The 22,147-nt window shown below is 44.5% G+C and overlaps 2 protein-coding genes across 5 annotated transcripts in view; one reads left to right on the top strand and one right to left on the bottom strand.

The window, feature by feature from the left end:
- Positions 1–22,147, bottom strand: part of HYKK (hydroxylysine kinase) — a 90,777-nt gene that overhangs the window by 3,795 nt on the left and 64,835 nt on the right. For both annotated transcript variants that reach the window (XM_044279777.1, XM_044279776.1), the window contains exon 4: positions 5,153–5,336. In XM_044279777.1, coding sequence (XP_044135712.1) covers positions 5,153–5,336 — 184 coding nt within the window. The remainder of the gene's footprint in view (positions 1–5,152; positions 5,337–22,147) is intronic.
- LOC122927687 (very long-chain acyl-CoA synthetase-like) overlaps positions 3,365–22,147 on the top strand; it is a 173,683-nt gene continuing 154,900 nt past the window's right edge. For 2 of the 3 annotated variants that reach the window (XM_044279774.1, XM_044279773.1), the window contains exons 1-2: positions 3,365–3,516; positions 8,097–8,129. The gene's annotated coding sequence lies outside the window, so the exon portion shown is untranslated. Of the gene's footprint in view, positions 3,517–5,066; positions 5,088–8,096; positions 8,130–22,147 lie in introns of those variants that run through there. The other variant, XM_044279775.1, reaches the window with a different exon arrangement.

The raw sequence follows: 22,147 nt of genomic DNA, 5'->3' as shown, positions 1-22,147 counted from the left end.
GCTGCTGCAGCAGTAACATATGCTAAAATAGATTTTTTTATGAAAACATGACAGTTACCCTTTAAGATCACCAAGTGCATCCAGGTGGTCAGCACAAGAATGGATATTCTATGGTGAAATATCACCCTGCACTCCAGAATTCTGGCAGTAGTAAAATATGCTTTGCAATTTTTTGCAGTCACTTGCACAAAAAATTGTGACTTTTCTGTAAATGCAACGTGTCCCTGGAGTAGCATTTCTAGAACAAGGCCCTAATTTATGAAGCATGTGTTACACCAGTCTTGACAGGCCCTGCAACTCAAGAAGAGGCAATTAATTTATGATAAGATGCAGGCTTTGTAAAAAATTCAATGCCCCCTCTGGGAGTCCATGTGCTAGGCTGAAATGTACTTCAGCTCATAGCTGGCACAGGTTTCAGTCATCACTGCCCGTTTCTGCTGTAAATATGATAATTGTGCTGGGGCTGATGGCCCCACCCACGCACCCAGTTCTCATGTCCTCTTTTTTGGAAACTGGCAAGGGCGGCATAAAAACACCAGTTGCGACTAGATCTTGTTACAACAGCATTTTAAAGAGTCATAAAACCAGGTTTTGTTACTTTTTAATGCAAAAACTACAGTGTAGGGAGATGGTAAATTGCCTAGCAAGTGTTAGGTTTAAAGATACATCTAATTTATCAAACAGCGTGCAACAGTTGATTAATTTGATGCAAAGTACGCCAATACAGACTGAAGCATAAATTCCTGAAGATTAGTGTAACGGTATCAACCGTTGGCAACGTCCTTCTCCGCTAGGTCAGAGTGGCGCTGTAGAGTTGCTCCAGAGACTTCCAAGCAGAGTTGTGATTCCCAGTAGCTGTGCAACTCTTACAAGAGTAATATAGCTGTTCCCTACAAAACGAGACAAGGCTGCGAGTTGAGGGTAAGAAGATTCACCTTTATTGGTGCCACACTTGGCCTTATATACAAGTTCCCATGCAAGGGGACCTCCCCTCTGGACCTGATGGAGAACTGGGTGACAAACACACAGACCAATGGAAATAACCACACAATCCGGGATGTCTCCCCTCTGCCTGGAAGATAATTAGGTCAGATACTGCATGTAACCCAATCATCTCCAGACAGTAAAACCCCATTGTTTATAAAGACTCCCATACAGGACACACAATGGCTCCCCTCTGCCTGGGAGAGAGTTAGGTCAGAAACGGTATGTAACACAATCCTATCAACAGACAAACAGAGGGCTTCTGTTACAATAAGCCCCATTCAATGCTGCAGTTTCAGCATGATTTCCATGCAGAAACCTGCACCAAGAATACAGAGATTCCAGGGGAAGATTCTGTGGAGATTTCATACAGATTTCAGGGTAGAATATGTGCAAAGTCCATGTAGAACTCTCATTGTTGCCCTGATCCATTTCCACCTTGATTACTGTAACTCACGATTAGGCCTAAGATGATCCCATATTTGGGATCATCGTAGGCCTAATATGGATGTCTGCTATATATAGGGATCCCTCATTTTCCTCCAAATGGTACTAGCCACCCCTGTGATGTAGCTACATCCGCTTTTTCAATAGGATCCATTGGCTGGTGTTTGCGGGTCACCTGCGTTCCACTGGGTCGCGGTTCCACGCATGCGCTGCACGGAGCCATGTCAACGTGCTCCGTGACGTCAATGTGGGCCACGCATGGGCGGTACATTGGCGGGGACGCGCTGAGAGGTGGCTCCGTGGATCATGGTGCTCCCGCGCCCGCTATGTTGGATCACAGGTGTTCGCAACCCAGGCAAACCCCTACCACATTTATTTCAACTATATATACCCTGCTACTTCACAATCTTATACCTCCTGACGAAGCCGCTGAGGTGAAACGCGCATTGAGGTCTTGCGCTTAGGGTAAACTATCCTTCTGGGCTATCATCAGGTCTTTAGGTACGTCCCGCGTTAGGTGTAGTTAGACACCAGTGCATGGTTCACCATAGACCATATCCATATTAGGCCTACGTTATCCTTTAGGCTATCTATATATGGGTACTGGTCATAGACTGGGCTGTGGATATATTGTATTTAGCCTGCCGGTTACATGTTGTCTATGACCACTTAGGACGTTGCTGTGTACTGCACGGACATCCAGCGATATTCTATTGTGTATCGCGTTACTTAGTCCCCTAAAGGGGTGGTATTCACCATCTGTGATACAAAATTGGGTGCCCGTGAGTCACAGCATCTGACCTGATACCCACCGAGTGCTGAAATGCTGTGTATATTTTGCTCTTCGCTTCTCTGTATACTGTTTTCCATCTTGCCCCTTTATTTCTACATATTTTAATATATAATAAATTGATATTTTGGATATATGATCTCCACTTGCTTTTTTGCTATGATATTGGATGTTTTTCCAGGTGGAATGTTGTGCTGTCAAGTATAGACAGAGAGGTTTTGTAGGTTTACAGCCATTTTATTTATGACTGTTTGTACATGAACCTCTGAACTGTAAAGCGCTGTGGAATATGTTGGCGCTCTATAAATAAAGATAATTATTATGTAGAAAAAAGGCTGTGTAACTGCAGCGTGCATAGGGCCTTTAGGCTAAATTCATACATGCAGGGTTTTTTGGCAGTTTTTGGTGTGGTTCTTTGAGGACTGGAAAGGAATGAGAAATATAAAAGGAAGGATTTATACTTCTTGCTGGAAGGTCCACTTCATGGTCTCAAGTTACAATATTTTCAACTGACAATGTTTGTCCTAGAAGTTAATTGAGGGACGACGTTAGAGACCTAATTATTCTCACAGGGGCAGGACAAGTTCATTGTTATAGCCGCCCCCAAGTATTAAATTGCCACCGGCACCCAAGGGACCCCAGCTCGGATGATATTATGATCAGCTTGGTTACAGTGTCCAACAGAAAGAAATTTGAACACCTAGCATGGCTTTATCAATAAATTGCATCAGGGGCATCCTTCTATGCTGACCCTTGTGCCAGCACTGGTTACATTCCAGCAGGTAAAATGTAGCAGTCTAAAATCCACTGTTTAACGCACAAACAATGACCTACACAACCTGTCAAGCTCTCCAAGGTATTGTAAATGGTGAAGAAGATTTGAAATGCAATAGTATGTTAGAAAGTTGGCCAATCTTTAATGATACAGTTGAAACATTATCCATGGGAAACCAGAGATCTCTTTAATTTAGCTGGGTACTTGCTGGGGTGGATACACATGAGATCATCCAGGATGTGGCTCCTGTAGCAGATATGCATATATAAGGAGTCACATACGCCCATTCTACACCCCAGATGAACCTGGAGCACACTGCCTGTCAGGTGACAGTAGGCAGTTTGGCTGTTTAAGCCTATATAAATACTATTTATGTGTTAATTTATGCTCAAATTGAAGGTTTTAATTTCTACTGCTGATCCTTCTCGATGCATTCTTCAGTGAGGATCACATAGGAAGAATCTGCAGAAAATTGGAAACCTTATTTTTAGCAGTTCTGCGAATTCTGGACAAAATTGAGGTACAGTACTGATCTAAATACAGGGGACTATCTGAATAGTGGCCACATCATTTTTGTATTGCCTGTTTCTAGTAAAACCTTTTGAATAGCAGGCTTTATTCAAAGAATGTATTATTCAAAGCGTTGATCACTGTGTTACATAGTAACATAGTTTATAAGGCTGAAAAATGACATCTCTCCATCCAGTTCAGCCTGTTTGTTAAAACAAATCTACATAAAAGATGAGTAACTTTATAAATACAGTGCATTGCTTATTTAATTGTGAAATCCTACATTGCTGGCTCAATGTCTGTAGCAAGCTGTGTGTTCAATGTTCCAGGCAGTTTCAATACATGTATAAACTAAAAAGTAGAAGATGTGTTTTAATGAATGAATTATGGAGGGCAAGGTTTCCAGTAAAGCTCTCTTGGGTACCTTTCGAACTGAGCTACTCTCCCCAGTAAAGAAAAAGTCATGTGTGGGTGTTGTTACCTAGAGAGCGGTGCTTGAAAAAGCATTTATTAACAGAAAATTCCCTAATAGGATACTTAAAAATTACTTCTCGAACCCCGAAGCACAATTGTTTAAATAAAGTGTTCATTCAGTTACATATGTCTTTATCATGTTTACAATATGTTCACAGGTCCTTGAAAAAGAGAATATATTCAATGGTGCTTGAAAGTTTGCGAACGCTTCAGAATTTTCTATATTTCTGAATAAATTTGACCTAAATCTACATCAGATTTTCACATGAGTCCTAAAGGTAGATAAAGATAAATCAAACAGAAGAGTCGATAATAGCTCATGGAACTGATCCATTTGTTTCATTTGGATATCTTTAGGTACTTGTGTAAAAATCTGAATATGATAGAGACATAACTGAATGCACAGTTCCTTTAAACAATTTTGCTTAGGGATTTGAGAAAATAATTTTCAAGTATCAAGGAATTCTGGGTTAATAGAAGTTTAGGACCCTTATCTATTAACATAGAGTAAAGAGAAGCTACAGAGTACAGTATGTTTGGCTCTGGAGGTCTGAAGATATAATGTAGGGTTTCTTAAAAGAGGACCTTTCATGGTTTGTATTGGGGGGTACTGCCACCCTGCCTGATTTTTTTAAAATATCGCTCCTATGTCCCGCCGGTTTGTGAGCTTTTTTTTCTCCCTGGCTGTGACGCTCCCTGCTGTGATTGGATTGCGGCACAGCCAGGGAGAAGGAGACGCCCAATGAGGAACCCTGGCATCTCCTCCTCCCTGTACCGATGCTCAGTAGTAGCATACTTGAGTGGGAAAAGTGCAGGGGGCACAGTGGGGCGTAGGAGCAATATTTAAAAAAAAAAAAAAATCAGGCAGGGCGGCAAGTCCTGCCTCAGGCAGTACCCCGCAAGTAAAGGTATTTATCTCAATTAATACAAAACCATGAAAGGTCCTCTTTATGTGTTCAGTTCCAACTACTCTTTTTTACACTTTCCTTACAGATGTCACAAACTCTTAATGGTTACGATTACGCACAAGGTGGTTCATTTGCCTATTGTTCCAAAATACAATTCCAACGGAATAAAACACTTATTGAATGCATCACAAAACCCTATGTAAGCCAGCAGCATATATAAGTGAATTATATATATTTTTTTTACAATAAGAAGATCTTACTTACATTGTCGAAACCTTTTTAGATTTTGCTTCACAGAACTCTCAAAGTCAGTGATGACTCCTTCTATAATCTGACGTAAATTTTCATCTTTAATAGCATAAATATATTTTCTTAGCAGTGGGGTGTTTGACAAGTTCCAGATAAAATCCCCACGTTCAAAACTTTTCTTATACGGATGCTGGAATTTCTATAAAGTAAAAATTTGGTAACTGATTATTTTGACCACCAGCTAATGTATCTTATGGAGTAACAGCATAGTTATTCAATGTCCCTAGCCTACAGGAACTCAAAGTTCCCCTGGAAAAAAATATAGAAGTAGCCCCATGTTGTAGGCAGAGCCAAACTGGTAAAATGTGTGGCCAAGGCAAGTAGGAGGGGGGTTTTGTGGGGTTTTTACCATAGGCAGGCCTCCATTGGAACATCACTGTGGTAGACTTCGGAGTGCTCCAAAGGCCCAACGCTGCAATAGTAACCGAATGGCTCCCTCAATCTTGGCATGCAGGATCCGTTCAGGCCCCAGAAGTACAGAGTTTCAGAGAAAAGATGGCTCAGATGCTATGGTAGCAATTGACCACAGCATGTGAGTGGATTAAATGTCCGTGATCGGCGTTAGTGCAGATAGCCGATAATGCCTCCGGTGTCTGCTCTGTTAAACAGCAGGCACCTGGTGGCTTTGAAACTGAGTGGGTGCCATGTTTAAATCCCCCCCCCCCCCCATGGAACTAGAGATTTCAGCATTATAACAGTGTTTGCGAACACCCCTGTGTAATTAAAAACTTTTATTCCCCTCTTATCCAAATTGCCACTGCTGGGTCTGCAATCCAGCACCTTCCGCAAGGCCGAATGCACATGGCCGTGGAACACGGACGTGAGCGGTCCATGGTATCCCGGCCTGGCATCCTGCTGACAGCAGGAGCGCACAGTGTCATTAGTTGCTATGACGCCGTGCACTTCATGCCGCCACTGCACTACAGCAATACACTTGTATAGATCATACCAGTGTATTACTGTAGTGCAGCGGCGGCATGAAGCACACGGGGTCATAGCAACCAATGATGCCGTGCGCTCCTGCTGTCAGCAGAAAACCAGGCCGGGATACCGCAGACCGCTCACATCTGTGTTCCACGGCCGTGTGCATTCGGCCTAAGGGAGGCAAAAACCTTACCAGCTGAGCCTCAGGCTCGACAGTAATGAATGCGATCAATTTATCTAATGAAAAACCTTCACTAGCATTCATGTAAAATGCCCTGGTATCTACAGATACATCTCTATAAACCAGGACATCGGGATATCAGCAAAAGACAATATTTTTTTTGTAATCTCAAAAACATTTATGGAGCAAAATAAGTTACACTGCAATTTATTAATGCCTGAATTTGAGGAAAAATGTGTATATACTTCACCTTGGTACTAATAAGTGGTCACTTTGCTGACACATTTGTAGTTTGGATGGGAAATAAGGTTATGTTAAAATCATTTGAATCTGAATCAATGTATTTCAGGAATTGCAATTTACTATGGGATACTGTACTGAAAGCATTCCGTTTCTGGATACTATGATAACTATAAAGAATGGTAAATTTGAATCTTTACCATGGAGTCAAACACTGCACATAAAAAGGATAGTATTTGATCCTCAACAATTAAAATCTAGACTAACACAATGTGCATAATAAGTTTCAGAAATGAGGTTATCCCCACACCCTACCAAAGAAAACTAGACAACGCATTGTAATCCTAACTGAATCTTCCCTAAAAAACACTAAAAGCATAAATCAGAATCCCAGGATCCCATTTGTTACCACCTATACTACTATAAGTAAAAGGATTGATGGGATTGTTTGTGGTAACTGGGATCTTATGGGGAGAACTACTATTTTAACAGAATCCCCAATTATGGCTTATAGAAGAGAAGATAATTTAAAAGACTCATTGAGACACAGATGTTGGACATAGACCCCAGAGTAAACAGACATTTCATTGCCCACCTAAAATGTGAAATTTTCCCTGCCTTGTAATAACATAGTGAAGGGCGATACTTTTATACACCTATAAGCAGATGTACATGTCAATCAAAGTATGTAATATATTTAATACACTGCCCTTGTGGCTTTTATTAAATAGGGGAAGCAACCAACGAATCCCAAATCAGACTCAATAAGCATAAAATCAGGGATGCCCAACCTGCGGCCCTCCAGATGTTGCAAAACGACAACTCCCAGTATGCCCGGACAGACTACAGCTATCATCCTGCAGCCGGGAATAATGGGAGTTGCAGTTTTACAACAGCTGGAGGGCCACAGGTTGAGCATCCCTGTCATAAATCATCAATTCGGAAAAAGCTGATTGACCTTCTGGTCTCTAAACATTTTCTGATATCTGGCCATAATATTAGTCAATCGAGATTTAGAAATAATTAATCACATTCCCCCTTCACAGGGGGTTCAGACCTGAGCGTTCTGAAACGAGCGCTCTGTATGCGCGATTGTACGGGCGTTTACAATCGCGCATACAGAGACAGGCGTGCACACATTGTCGCGCGTTCCCGAATATCTATGTGCGGGAATGCGCGACAAACGCCCAAAAAAAAGTTCAAGCACTTGTTTGAGCGTCTGGCGTTTTACAGCGCGATCGTACGCGCTGTAAAACGCCCAGGTGAGAACCATTCCCATAGGGAATCATTGGTTCTTGCCTGTTGTGCGTTTTACAGCGCGTAGGAACGCGCTGTAAAACGCTCAGGTCTGAACCCAGGGTTAGGGAGGGGTGATGATAGGGAGAACATATTAAAACAAAGAGAGGTGCGGTGGATAAGAGAATTTGGGAATGCTAAGTCCTAAGTTCTGAACATAGATTTTTGCCTCAATCCATTCTTTTAGAGAAAAAAATATATATATTTATATACTGTTGTAATTTGCTTTTAACTTCACCTCTTTATCTATTTTTTTAGGAATCACTTGGTTGGTAAATATCACGGCTGAAGGTAAGAAACGTTTGTCTGAAATAAACCAGCGATTCACTGCCAGAAAAGACAGTAAAAACAATTTAAAAAAAATACTTTATTCCATTACAATGATAAAAAGGGTATGGAAGCCCACGGTGGCCAGTATATGCAGGCCAATATAGGTGTGTGTCCCTGATTGTTTACAAAGGGATACAAAAATACTGCAGAGACCACACTCCATTATTGTATTGACCATTGGTGTATGGGACGCTCATTGCCTATACAGACCCATCCATCAGCTATTCCTTTCTCCTATATTACTCTGCCCAAATAATTGTTACAATGACTGCAATAGTGGCTAGCTGCAGATACAACCGCTCAACGCGTTTCCACACTCATGTTTGCTGCTTTTCTTCAGGAGCTTGCGCGACATTCCAGTGGTGTAACTAGAAGTGACTGGGCCCCACAGCAAATTTAGCAAATTTTTTGAATGGGCCCCCTATTACCCCCAGCAATTTGTTCGCAACCTTCACTCCTGTGTCTAGTCAGAGGAGACCCAGCAGCCACTCCGTCCATTTCCTACAGTGTCACTGTAAATAATGTCATTGTATAATACTGTTGAGGGGGCCTTGACAATAAAAAATCTTTTAGTCCTCCTCCCTTCTAAGTTGGGGCCCCAAAGCAGCCGCTTCCCCTATAGCTACCCCCCTGCTACAGACCTGTGCCCTAACAATAAGTGCAACGCTGGCCGCATTGATAGTGTGCCGCACAGCCTCCCGTGCTCGTGCAAAGCACATTACAACAGGATGGGCTCCGTCCCATGGGTGGGTGTATGCAGGATACCCCAATACCCCATGCTGAGATGCACCAGTTATTGGGCTATCAGGCCATATGCATTTGGTGATAGAAAACTCCTTTGACCTCACTCCTGTATGATCTATACCCAGGGGCGGACTGACCGATCGGGCACTTTGGACATGGCCCGAGGGCCCGGCCGGGATTGGGGCCCGCCGTAGAATAACATAATGTGTTATGCCCAGTGCTCCGATTCCGAATGTTATGCTGGCCTGGTAATGGCAGCGGGGCCCAGTGCACTCACTGTATTCTATTACACCGGGCCCCGCTCACTGTAATACTAATATTCATATGTGAACAAGAGAAATCCTCTGCGATCCTCTCCATACTCACAAACTCAGTAGCAGGCAGGCCAGGCGGCAGCGTAACTCACTGACGTCACGCGCCTGCTCCGCCTGCTTCATTCATAAAGTGGGAGGAGCAGGTGCGTGACGTCAGTGAGTTGCGCTGCCGCCCGGCCTGCTTGCTACGGGAGTTTGTGAGTACGGAGAGGATCGCAGAGGATCTTGTTTAATGCCTATTGCCTACATTAATGCCTCAATATTACAGTGAGCGGGGCCCGGTGTAATAGAATACAGTGACTGCACTGGGCCCCGCTGCCATTACAACACCAGATGCTGGCCCCCAGACCCTGTATTGGGGATCATTCACTCATAGGGACACTGTTATGGGGGGGATCTGTGGATGACACATATATAGCATAAGGTGCTATATATGTGTCACCCACAGATCCCCCCCCCCCACAACATTGTCATCCACAGATCCCCACAATAGTGCCATCCACAGAGCCCCCATAACAGTGCCATCCACAGAGCCCCCATAACAGTGCCATCCACAAACCACCATTAGTTGAAAACCCACCAAAAGCACACCTTTTGGTTCAAAATATTTTTTAATTTGGCTATTCCCCACCCCTCTTGTAATTGTTCCGCTACTTGTGGGCTGCACGGGCATGAATTCAGTCACTTCGTTGTGCAATGCCATCCTGCAGCGCATGATCCCGCGAGACCCGCCGCTGTAGGTCACGGGTCTCGCGGGATCACGCGCCGCAGGATGGGATTGCGCACCGAAGTGACTGGACTCCTGCCCACGTAGCCCGCAAGTAGCAGATCAGTGGAACAAGTGCAAGGTGGGTGGGGGGGATGATCTGTGGGGTTGCCCAGACGGCTAGGCCCTTCACAGTAGTTATTAACCCCTTTCAGCAGTCCCCCATTCACTGAAGGGGGGACTGCTGAAAGGGGTTAATAACTACTGTGAAGGGCCTCCCCCCCCCCTTTCACAGTAGTTATGCCCAGATATGTGCCCCCTTCACAGTAGTTATGCCCAGATATGTGCCCCTTCACAGTAGTTATGCCCAGATATGTGCCCCTTCACAGTAGTTATGCCCAGACATGTGTCCTCTCACAATAGTTATTCTCCCTCCAACCTCCAAATAACCATCATCCACTGTCCAACAGGCCCTTCTACTGTTTTTTATGACTACTTACATAGCTTCTACAATCCCTCTCTGGATTACAGACCAGCCAGCCAGGCCCAAAGCCTGCCAGCCGCAGCCAGCAAGCCCACAGCCTGCCAGCCAGCAACCGTAATTGAGGTAAGAGGAGCCAACTTGGCCTAGGTATCAGCAAGCTATGTTGTGTTGCTATATTGTGAATAGGAACCAGAGTGTTGAAGAGACCCCCCTCCAGGCCCCATTAGACTCCATTGTAGTCTCTAATGGGAGGGGATTCTTTCAAACACACTCTCTAAAGGACACTGAGATAGCCTCTGCTAGAAAGACCCCTCTCCATGGCCCATTAGCCCTCAATTGTAGTCTATACTGGGGCCTGGAGGGGACTGCTTCTAACAGAGGCTCACTAATGGACGCTGAGATTAGATCACCCCATACAAAAGCATTGAACCAATGCTTTCCTATGGGGAAAAATCTGACCCTGGAGGTCATCATGCAGGGTGTGAGGACGTCCAACGTCAGATACCAGACCAAAGGTCTGTTTTAATCCAGGAAGCCCTCAGGTGGCTGCCGGCCACTAGAGGCTGACTTATTGCTGGAACGTAAACAATGCAGTTTCTCTAGAACATTGCAGCTCGATTTGCAAAAGGGACACTGTACCCAGACCACTTCAATGAGCTGAAGTGGTCTGGGTGCCTTTTGCGTCACTTTAACTTTGAAATCTTATTAAAGATTGTGTAGGGTGTGGCTGGCGGCGGGGCATGGAGGTGGGACAAGGGTGGGGCTTGCAGCAGAACATGGGTGGGGCCTGTAAGGGGGCCCTTGATTTATTTTGCCCGGGGGCCCTGAGGGTTCTCAGTCCGCCCCTGTCTATACCCCTTGTAGGTGTGATGTATATCCAGCATTGAATATAGCCGCCTAAAAGACACCCCTGTTTTATGACATAAACGCTGTTTGCAGTGAAGGCGGCTGCTCGAAAGCTGACAGTGGGGGGTGTGACAGATTGGTGGAGCTAATCACTGTGTGATTCCATACCCCCACTATCAGATTGGGCGCAATGCAGAAAGCACCTGCCCATGGGACAGAGCCCATCCTATTATAATGTGCTATGTGTGACGGCCATTTCACGGTCACAAAAGTACAGGAGGTTGTGCTGCAAGCTATCAATGTGGCCAGCAATGCGCTTAATAGGGCATAGGTCTGTAGATGATGAAACACCTTGAACATGAGTGTGGAAACGCGTTGAGCATTTGTATCGGCAGCTAGCCACTATTGCAGGAATAGTAACACTTCTCTGGGCAGAGTTGGGTCTGTATAGGCAGTACAATACAGACAAGGGAGGATTGAGAACCTAAAGTGGCCCCATATTGTAGGAGGATCTGAATTAACAAAAGGCAGGGCAACAAAAGTAGGGGGGGTCAGCAATACCATAGCACAAACTACCACATACCACACAATATACTGCCCCAAAAGCTATCCCTCTGAGATGGCCATCAATTGGAGCCATTTTCTCTCCTCCTCTTCCAGTTGTCTCTGATTAAGATATGGAGCAGAGTGTTTAGGAGGTGAGATGGGGGACATAGTTGAATTCAGGAGGGCATGTTGCTGGCCGGACACATGAGTACCTGATTCTTACAGAGTTAATTACCACTGATAAGTTATTATGTACCCAGCCAGCGGCAGAAATGGAATCTTGGCGGGCCCCCTGGGCATCGGCCCACCGGGAAATTTCCCTGTAAGGTCTATGGCCAATATCTGCCTCTGAATACAAACCTATACTCAGCGTAGTCTGAAAACGTAAAGGACACACACCTATACTGACCTGCATACTCCCAATACCATAGCTAACCTGAAAGTTCACATAGCCTCGGGAGGCTTCCATACCGTTTTTATCATTAGAATGGAATAAATACTTTTTTGTTTTGTTTTTACCATCTTGTCATATTTTGGTTGGTATCACATGCCGCACACTCACATCTTGAACTGTTAAATTCTAAAGGAAGTTTCTGTGATTTAGGAATATCTACGCTCACATATACTTTATGAAATCTGATCATAAAAGAACCAAGGGGGTCATTTATCAAACTGGTGTAAAGTAGAACTGGCTTATTTGCCCATAGCAACCAATTAGATCCCAGCTTTCATTTTCCAAAGGAGATGTCCAAAATGAAAGGTGGCATCTGATTGGTTGCCATGGGGCAAATAAGCCAGTTCTACTGTACACCAGTCTGATAAATGACCCCCGAAATTCATAACATCTTTTGTTTTGTATTTGCCACTGCATTTTATTTGAGGGGCAGTTACAGGCATATCACTCCCAGTGCACCATTGGTTGCCTGGAAGTAACGTGAGGTAATATTTTGGCAGTATAACTGTTTTCTGACAATCTAAACTTCTGTACAGGAGGCCAGAAAGAGCAGTCCGGTATGTGCATCCTCCCAGATGTGTTCCCTGTATTTTAAGGCTACATTCACACGTCAGTATTTTTCTATATCCCGAATTTCGGTCAGTTTTTTGCGGATCCGTTGTTCCTGAAAATGTTTCCGTATGTCATCCGTATGTCATCCGTTTTTTGCAGATCCGCAAAAAACGGAAACATGTATAAATTTCACAAAGCAAATAAAGTTGTTTGGATTTCTTTGAAAAAAAAAATAAAAGTGAATAAGTGATTTCTGTGGGCAGGATTTAATTTCCAGGAACGGATTCCGCATAAAACGGATGACATACGTAATGACATACGAATGTCATCCGTTTTTTGCGGAACCATTGACTTTGTATTGTACCAGGATCCGATTTTTGCGGAAAAGAATAGGACAAGTTTTATATTTAATCGGACATGCGGAACGGAACAACGGAAATGGACAGCACACATTGTGTTGTCCGATTTTTTCCAGGACCCATTGAAAATGAATGGGTCCAGAACTGGTCCTGATCTGTTTCTCAAAAAACGGAACAGATCAGGAAAGAAAAAACAGACGTGTGAATGGACCCTAACTGTTGTCTACCCTTGAGGGATGTGACACATAAGATGTGACTGATTTATATATAACTAGCAGAAGGACCCTTCTTCGCTCGGGTACATTTCATCTATTTCATTTAATGTTTGTGTGTGTCGTTAAAAGAAATTAACAGTATCCCCATAACAGTGACATCTACAGTACCCCGCCGCCTTAACAGTACCTCCACAGCCCCCCCCCCCCCCCCCGAGCCCTGTCTCCTTAAAAGGGGTTGTCAGAGTTATTTTTTTTGTTCTATCTATGTTCCTAACTAGGCAAATGTAATAGCTTTCCAATTAACTCACTTTATCTGCAGTGCCTGGTTTATCAGATTTGACTGAGGGTCACATGACCTGTGATGTCAGCTTCTCTCCCTGCTCTGATAAAGTTCGTTTACAAGCCTGTAAACGAGACATCACTGTGCTGGCCACGCCCCCTTTCACTGCCGTCTGCTTTCTCCTAGGATTCTTAACTCCTTCAGCTGCACAGACTGGGTAGCTGCAGCAGTGACAATTCTGGGCACAGGAGCTGACAGACTAGAGAGAGCATTGCACAAGAAGGTGGGGGGGGGAGATCCTGTGTGTATTAGCAGTGTCATTATACAGCTGGGACTTGTAGTTCTACACTTACAAGTGGCTGTTGATTCTCCCAGAACTCAGGGCAGTACTTTTATTCACTCGCTTAGCAGAGCAGGGGGGAGGGGCAAAGGTTGTTGTTATTGCATATAAACAAAGGGCCAGAAAAGAACCAGGGAAATGAGGAAATATTTTTTATTTTTTTTCATAAAACTTGCTTAGCTTAGTTATATATTGCTGCCCATCAGATTTTCAGTGCTATATATTTTTTTTTCATAACTCGGACAACCCCTTTAAAATGGGACCTTTACAGCAAGCCACCCCCTTAACTTTAAACTTCACAGCAGCCTACCCTTTTAACAGCGAGTTTCACAGCACACCACCCCCTTCACAATGACCTCCACAGGGGACTGCCCCCTTAACAGTGGCCTTTACAGCAATCTGCCCCTTAACACTGACCTCCATAGTGGACCATCCCCTTAACGGTGACCTCCACAGCAGCCTGCCCCTAGGGTGGCCAGAGGTCCAGTTTTAGGCAAGACAGTCCGGCTTTCAGACTCCCTGTCCTCTGTCTGGCGCAGGGCCTGGACGGACAAAGGGATGTCCTTTTGAACAGCTCACTCTCAGACAGCAGCACTGTGCTGTCTGAGTGTGAGCTGCAGGGAGAAATTCACCATCCCTCCCACCCCTGCAGCAGACAGAAGTTGATTTTTAACTTCATTTTTTCAATCCCTGTCGGCTGAGGAGTGGGAGGTGGGAGGGGGCTAGGCCTAACTGGATCAGGGGTGTGTCTTTTTGAACAGCTCAATCTTAGACAGCAGCACTGTGCTGTCTGAGTGTGAGCTGCAGGAAGAAAGTCACTGCCCCTCCCACCTCTGCAGCTGACAGAAGTTGATTTTTAACTTCATTTTTTCAATACCTGTCGGCTCAGGAGTGGAAGGAGGCGTGGCCTAACCAGATTGGAGGATTGACTTATTAGTAGGGCCTGGGGGCGGGGTTGTAATTCGTCTTTTCAGGATGGCCACCCTACCTTCCCCCTGATTTGCGACCTCCACACACTCCGCTCCCTTAACAGTGTAATCCACAGCCATTAAGCCATGGCTTTACTTCAATAGCGATTATCCTGGTGACAGATTTTCTTTAAACCTCCTCTACAGCTGTGAAGAAAAATGGGTGGGTTGTTACGGAAATCTGGAGTAAAACTGTGTATGTGGAGACTAACGGCTTGTGAGCTTCTATTGGCTGATACGGGTGATGTGACCAAGCTTCTATTGGCTAATGCATTGTCTAAAACCTTCCTGGACACCTGATGTTCCTGCGTGCCAAATTTTGTGATTGTAAATGCGATGGTGCGGATTCCTTTAGCGGACATACATACACACATACACTCAGCTTTATATATAAGACTAGCTGAAGGACCCGGCTTCACTTGGGTATATTTAATCTATTTCATTTAATGTTTGTGTGTGTTGTTAAAAGATATCAACATTATCCACTATAACAGTGACATCTACAGCACCCTGCCCCCAAAACAGTGACCTCCACAGCTCCCACCCCTTAACACTGACCCACCCACAGTGCCTCATCCCTTAAAATTGGACCTCCACAGCAGCCCACCCTCTTAACTTTGACCTTTACAGCAGCCTTTAACAGTGACTTTCACAGCATACCACCCCCTTGAAAGCAACCTCCACAGGGGCCCACCCCTTAACAGTGGCCTTTACTGGAGCAGAGAATTGCCTTTTAAACAGCTCACTCTAAGACAGCAGCACTGTACTGTCTGAGTGCGAGCTGCAGGGAGAAAGTTACCCTCCCTTCCACCCCTGCAGATGACAGAAGTTGAGTTTTACCTTCATTTTTTCAATGCCCGTTGGCTCAGGAGTGGGGAGGGCGTGGCCTAACTAGATCTTGGCATGGCTTATCGGGACCTAGAAGTAGATTTTCAACTTCATTTGTCAATCTCAGTCGGCTGAGGAGTGGGAGGGGATGTGGCTAGGGATGAGCGAACTCGAACTGTATAGTTCGGGTTCGTACCGAATTTTGGGGTGTCCGTGACACGGACCCGAACCCGGACATTTTCGTAAAAGTCCGGGTTCGGGTTCGGTGTTCGTCGCTTTCTTCGCGCTTTTGTGACGCTTTCTTGGCGCTTTTTGAAAGGCTGCAAAGCAGCCAATCAACAAGCGTCATACTACTTGCCCCAAGAGGCCATCACAGCCATGCCTACTATTGGCATGGCTGTGATTGGCCAGAGCACCATGTGACCCAGCCTCTATTTAAGCTGGAGTCACATAGCGCCGCCCGTCACTCTGCTCTGATTAGCGTAGGGAGAGGTTGCGGCTGCGACAGTAGGGCGAGATTAGGCAGATTAACTCCTCCAAAGGACTTGATTAACTGATCGATCTGCAGTTGTGGATCATTGAGCTGCTGATCCTCAATTGCTCACTGTTTTTAGGCTGCCCAGACCGTTTGTCAGTCACATTTTTCTGGGGTGATCGGCGGCCATTTTGTGTCTTGTGGTGCGCCAGCACAAGCTGCGACCAAGTGCATTTAACCCTCAATGGTGTGGTTGTTTTTTGGCTAAAGCCTACATCAGGGTGAAGCTGTCACACCAAGTGCATTTAACCAGCAATAGTCTGTTCATTTTTTGGCCATATACAAAATCAGGGGCAAGCTGCGCCTGTCACCAAGTGCATTTAACCCTCAATGGTGTGGTTGTTTTTTGGCTAAAGCCTACATCAGGGTGAAGCTGTCACACCAAGTGCATTTAACCAGCAATAGTCTGTTCATTTTTTGGCCATATACTAAATCAGGGGCAAGCTGCGCCTGTCACCAAGTGCATTTAACCCTCAATGGTGTGGTTGTTTTTTGGCTAAAGCCTACATCAGGGTGAAGCTGTCACACCAAGTGCATTTAACCAGCAATAGTCTGTTCATTTTTTGGCCATATACTAAATCAGGGGCAAGCTGCGCCTGTCACCAAGTGCATTTAACCCTCAATGGTGTGGTTGTTTTTTGGCTAAAGCCTACATCAGGGTGAAGCTGTCACACCAAGTGCATTTAACCAGCAATAGTCTGTTTATTTTTTGGCCATATCCCAGTCTAATTCTGTCACTAAATCCATACCGGTCACCCAGCGCCTAAATACTAGGCCTCAAATTTATATCCCGCTAAATCTGTCCTTAGTGCTGTAGCTGGGCGAGTTATTTAGTGTCCGTTCAAGCACATTTCTTGTTCTGGGTTGAAATACAATTCCCAATTTAGCAATTTCATAATTTAGTGGTTTCTGCTATATCAGAGCTATTTGAAATCTATCCCTAAAAGGGTATATAATATTCAAGGTGCACATTGGGTCATTCAGAATAACTTCACACACACCCGCTACTGTGTATTTCCAAGTCTAATTCTGGCACTAAACCCATACCTGTCACCCAGCGCCTAAATACTAGGCCTCAAATTTATATCCAGCTAAATCTGTCCCTAGTGCTGTAGCTGGGCGAGTTATTTAGTGTCCGTTCAAGCACATTTCTTGTTCTGGGTTGAAATACAATTCCCAATTTAGCAATTTCATAATTTAGTGGTTTCTGCTATATCAGAGCTATTTGAAATCTATCCCTAAAAGGGTATATAATATTCAAGGTGCACATTGGGTCATTCAGAATAACTTCACACACACCCGCTACTGTGTATTTCCAAGTCTAATTCTGGCACTAAACCCATACCTGTCACCCAGCGCCTAAATACTAGGCCTCAAATTTATATCCCGCTAAATCTGTCCTTAGTGCTGTAGCTGGGCGAGTTATTTAGTGTCCGTTCAAGCACATTTCTTGTTCTGGGTTGAAATACAATTCCCAATTTAGCAATTTCATAATTTAGTGGTTTCTGCTATATCAGAGCTATTTGAAATCTATCCCTAAAAGGGTATATAATATTCAAGGTGCACATTGGGTCATTCAGAATAACTTCACACACACCCGCTACTGTGTATTTCCAAGTCTAATTCTGGCACTAAACCCATACCTGTCACCCAGCGCCTAAATACTAGGCCTCAAATTTATATCCCGCTAAATCTGTCCTTAGTGCTGTAGCTGGGCGAGTTATTTAGTGTCCGTTCAAGCACATTTCTTGTTCTGGGTTGAAATACAATTCCCAATTTAGCAATTTCATAATTTAGTGGTTTCTGCTATATCAGAGCTATTTGAAATCTATCCCTAAAAGGGTATATAATATTCAAGGTGCACATTGGGTCATTCAGAATAACTTCACACACACCCGCTACTGTGTATTTCCAAGTCTAATTCTGGCACTAAACCCATACCTGTCACCCAGCGCCTAAATACTAGGCCTCAAATTTATATCCCGCTAAATCTGTCCTTAGTGCTGTAGCTGGGCGAGTTATTTAGTGTCCGTTCAAGCACATTTCTTGTTCTGGGTTGAAATACAATTCCCAATTTAGCAATTTCATAATTTAGTGGTTTCTGCTATATCAGAGCTATTTGAAATCTATCCCTAAAAGGGTATATAATATTCAAGGTGCACATTGGGTCATTCAGAATAACTTCACACACACCCGCTACTGTGTATTTCCAAGTCTAATTCTGGCACTAAACCCATACCTGTCACCCAGCGCCTAAATACTAGGCCTCAAATTTATATCCCGCTAAATCTGTCCTTAGTGCTGTAGCTGGGCGAGTTATTTAGTGTCCGTTCAAGCACATTTCTTGTTCTGGGTTGAAATACAATTCCCAATTTAGCAATTTCATAATTTAGTGGTTTCTGCTATATCAGAGCTATTTGAAATCTATCCCTAAAAGGGTATATAATATTCAAGGTGCACATTGGGTCATTCAGAATAACTTCACACACACCCGCTACTGTGTATTTCCAAGTCTAATTCTGGCACTAAACCCATACCTGTCACCCAGCGCCTAAATACTAGGCCTCAAATTTATATCCCGCTAAATCTGTCCTTAGTGCTGTAGCTGGGCGAGTTATTTAGTGTCCGTTCAAGCACATTTCTTGTTCTGGGTTGAAATACAATTCCCAATTTAGCAATTTCATAATTTAGTGGTTTCTGCTATATCAGAGCTATTTGAAATCTATCCCTAAAAGGGTATATAATATTCAAGGTGCACATTGGGTCATTCAGAATAACTTCACACACACCCGCTACTGTGTATTTCCAAGTCTAATTCTGGCACTAAACCCATACCTGTCACCCAGCGCCTAAATACTAGGCCTCAAATTTATATCCCGCTAAATCTGTCCTTAGTGCTGTAGCTGGGCGAGTTATTTAGTGTCCGTTCAAGCACATTTCTTGTTCTGGGTTGAAATACAATTCCCAATTTAGCAATTTCATAATTTAGTGGTTTCTGCTATATCAGAGCTATTTGAAATCTATCCCTAAAAGGGTATATAATATTCAAGGTGCACATTGGGTCATTCAGAATAACTTCACACACACCCGCTACTGTGTATTTCCAAGTCTAATTCTGGCACTAAACCCATACCTGTCACCCAGCGCCTAAATACTAGGCCTCAAATTTATATCCCGCTAAATCTGTCCTTAGTGCTGTAGCTGGGCGAGTTATTTAGTGTCCGTTCAAGCACATTTCTTGTTCTGGGTTGAAATACAATTCCCAATTTAGCAATTTCATAATTTAGTGGTTTCTGCTATATCAGAGCTATTTGAAATCTATCCCTAAAAGGGTATATAATATTCAAGGTGCACATTGGGTCATTCAGAATAACTTCACACACACCCGCTACTGTGTATTTCCAAGTCTAATTCTGGCACTAAACCCATACCTGTCACCCAGCGCCTAAATACTAGGCCTCAAATTTATATCCCGCTAAATCTGTCCTTAGTGCTGTAGCTGGGCGAGTTATTTAGTGTCTGTTCAAGCACATTTCTTGTTCTGGGTTGAAATACAATTCCCAATTTAGCAATTTCATAATTTAGTGGTTTCTGCTATATCAGAGCTATTTGAAATCTATCCCTAAAAGGGTATATAATATTCAAGGTGCACATTGGGTCATTCAGAATAACTTCACACACACCCGCTACTGTGTATTTCCAAGTCTAATTCTGGCACTAAACCCATACCTGTCACCCAGCGCCTAAATACTAGGCCTCAAATTTATATCCCGCTAAATCTGTCCTTAGTGCTGTAGCTGGGCGAGTTATTTAGTGTCCGTTCAAGCACATTTCTTGTTCTGGGTTGAAATACAATTCCCAATTTAGCAATTTCATAATTTAGTGGTTTCTGCTATATCAGAGCTATTTGAAATCTATCCCTAAAAGGGTATATAATATTCAAGGTGCACATAGGGTCATTCAGAATAACTTCACACACCCGCTACTGTGCATTTCCAAATCTAATTCTGTCACTAAACCCATACCTGTCACCCAGCGCCTAAATACTAGGCCTCAAATTTATATCCCGCTAAATCTCTCGTTACCGCTGTCCTGTTGTGGCTGGGAAAGTTATTTAGTGTCCGTCAAAGCACATTTTTTGTTCTGGGTTGAAATACAATTCCCAATTTAGCAATTTCATAATTTAGTCGTTTCTGCTATATCAGAGCTATTTGAAATCTATCCCTAAAAGGGTAGATCATATTGAAGGTGCACATAGGGTCATTCAGAATAACTTCACACACACGCTTCTGTGCATTTCCAAGTCTAATTCTGTCACTAAATCCATACCGGTCACCCAGCGCCTAAATACTAGGCCTCAAATTTATATCCCGCTGAATTTGAATACAATACATTGGGCCAAATAATATATTTGTTGTTGTGGTGAACCATAACAATGAGAAAAACATCTAGTAAGGGACGCGGACGTGGACATGGTCGTGGTGGTGTTAGTGGACCCTCTGGTGCTGGGAGAGGACGTGGCCGTTCTGCCACATCCACACGTCCTAGTGTACCAACTACCTCAGGTCCCAGTAGCCGCCAGAATTTACAGCGATATATGGTGGGGCCCAATGCCGTTCTAAGGATGGTAAGGCCTGAGCAGGTACAGGCATTAGTCAATTGGGTGGCCGACAGTGGATCCAGCACGTTCACATTATCTCCCACCCAGTCTTCTGCAGAAAGCGCACAGATGGCGCCTGAAAACCAACCCCATCAGTCTGTCACATCACCCCCATGCATACCAGGGAAACTGTCTCAGCCTCAAGTTATGCAGCAGTCTCTTATGCTGTTTGAAGACTCCGCTGGCAGGGTTTCCCAAGGGCATCCACCTAGCCCTTCCCCAGCGGTGAAAGACATAGAATGCACTGACGCACAACCACTTATGTTTCCTGATGATGAGGACATGGGAATACCACCTCAGCATGTCTCTGATGATGACGAAACACAGGTGCCAACTGCTGCGTCTTTCTGCAGTGTGCAGACTGAACAGGAGGTCAGGGATCAAGACTGGGTGGAAGACGATGCAGGGGACGATGAGGTCCTAGACCCCACATGGAATGAAGGTCGTGCCACTGACTTTCACAGTTCGGAGGAAGAGGCAGTGGTGAGACCGAGCCAACAGCGTAGCAAAAGAGGGAGCAGTGGGCAAAAGCAGAACACCCGCCGCCAAGAGACTCCGCCTGCTACTGACCGCCGCCATCTGGGACCGAGCACCCCAAAGGCAGCTTCAAGGAGTTCCCTGGCATGGCACTTCTTCAAACAATGTGCTGACGACAAGACCCGAGTGGTTTGCACGCTGTGCCATCAGAGCCTGAAGCGAGGCATTAACGTTCTGAACCTGAGCACAACCTGCATGACCAGGCACCTGCATGCAAAGCATGAACTGCAGTGGAGTAAACACCTTAAAACCAAGGAAGTCACTCAGGCTCCCCCTGCTACCTCTTCTGCTGCTGCCGCCTCGGCCTATTCTGCTGCTGCCGCCTCGGCCTCTTCCTCCGCCTCTGGAGGAACGTTGGCACCTGCCGCCCAGCAAACAGGGGATGTACCACCAACACCACCACCACCACCTCCGTCACCAAGCGTCTCAACCATGTCACACGCCAGCGTTCAGCTCTCCATCTCACAAACATTTGATAGAAAGCGTAAATTCCCACCTAGCCACCCTCGATCCCTGGCCCTGAATGCCAGCATTTCTAAACTACTGGCCTATGAAATGCTGTCATTTAGGCTGGTGGACACAGACAGCTTCAAACAGCTCATGTCGCTTGC

This window comes from Bufo gargarizans, chromosome 2 (genome assembly GCF_014858855.1).
Source record: "Bufo gargarizans isolate SCDJY-AF-19 chromosome 2, ASM1485885v1, whole genome shotgun sequence".
NCBI classification, from domain to species: Eukaryota; Metazoa; Chordata; class Amphibia; order Anura; family Bufonidae; genus Bufo; species Bufo gargarizans.
The sequence above is the reverse complement of the archived record's forward strand: the minus strand, read 5'-3'. Positions and strand labels throughout refer to the sequence as shown.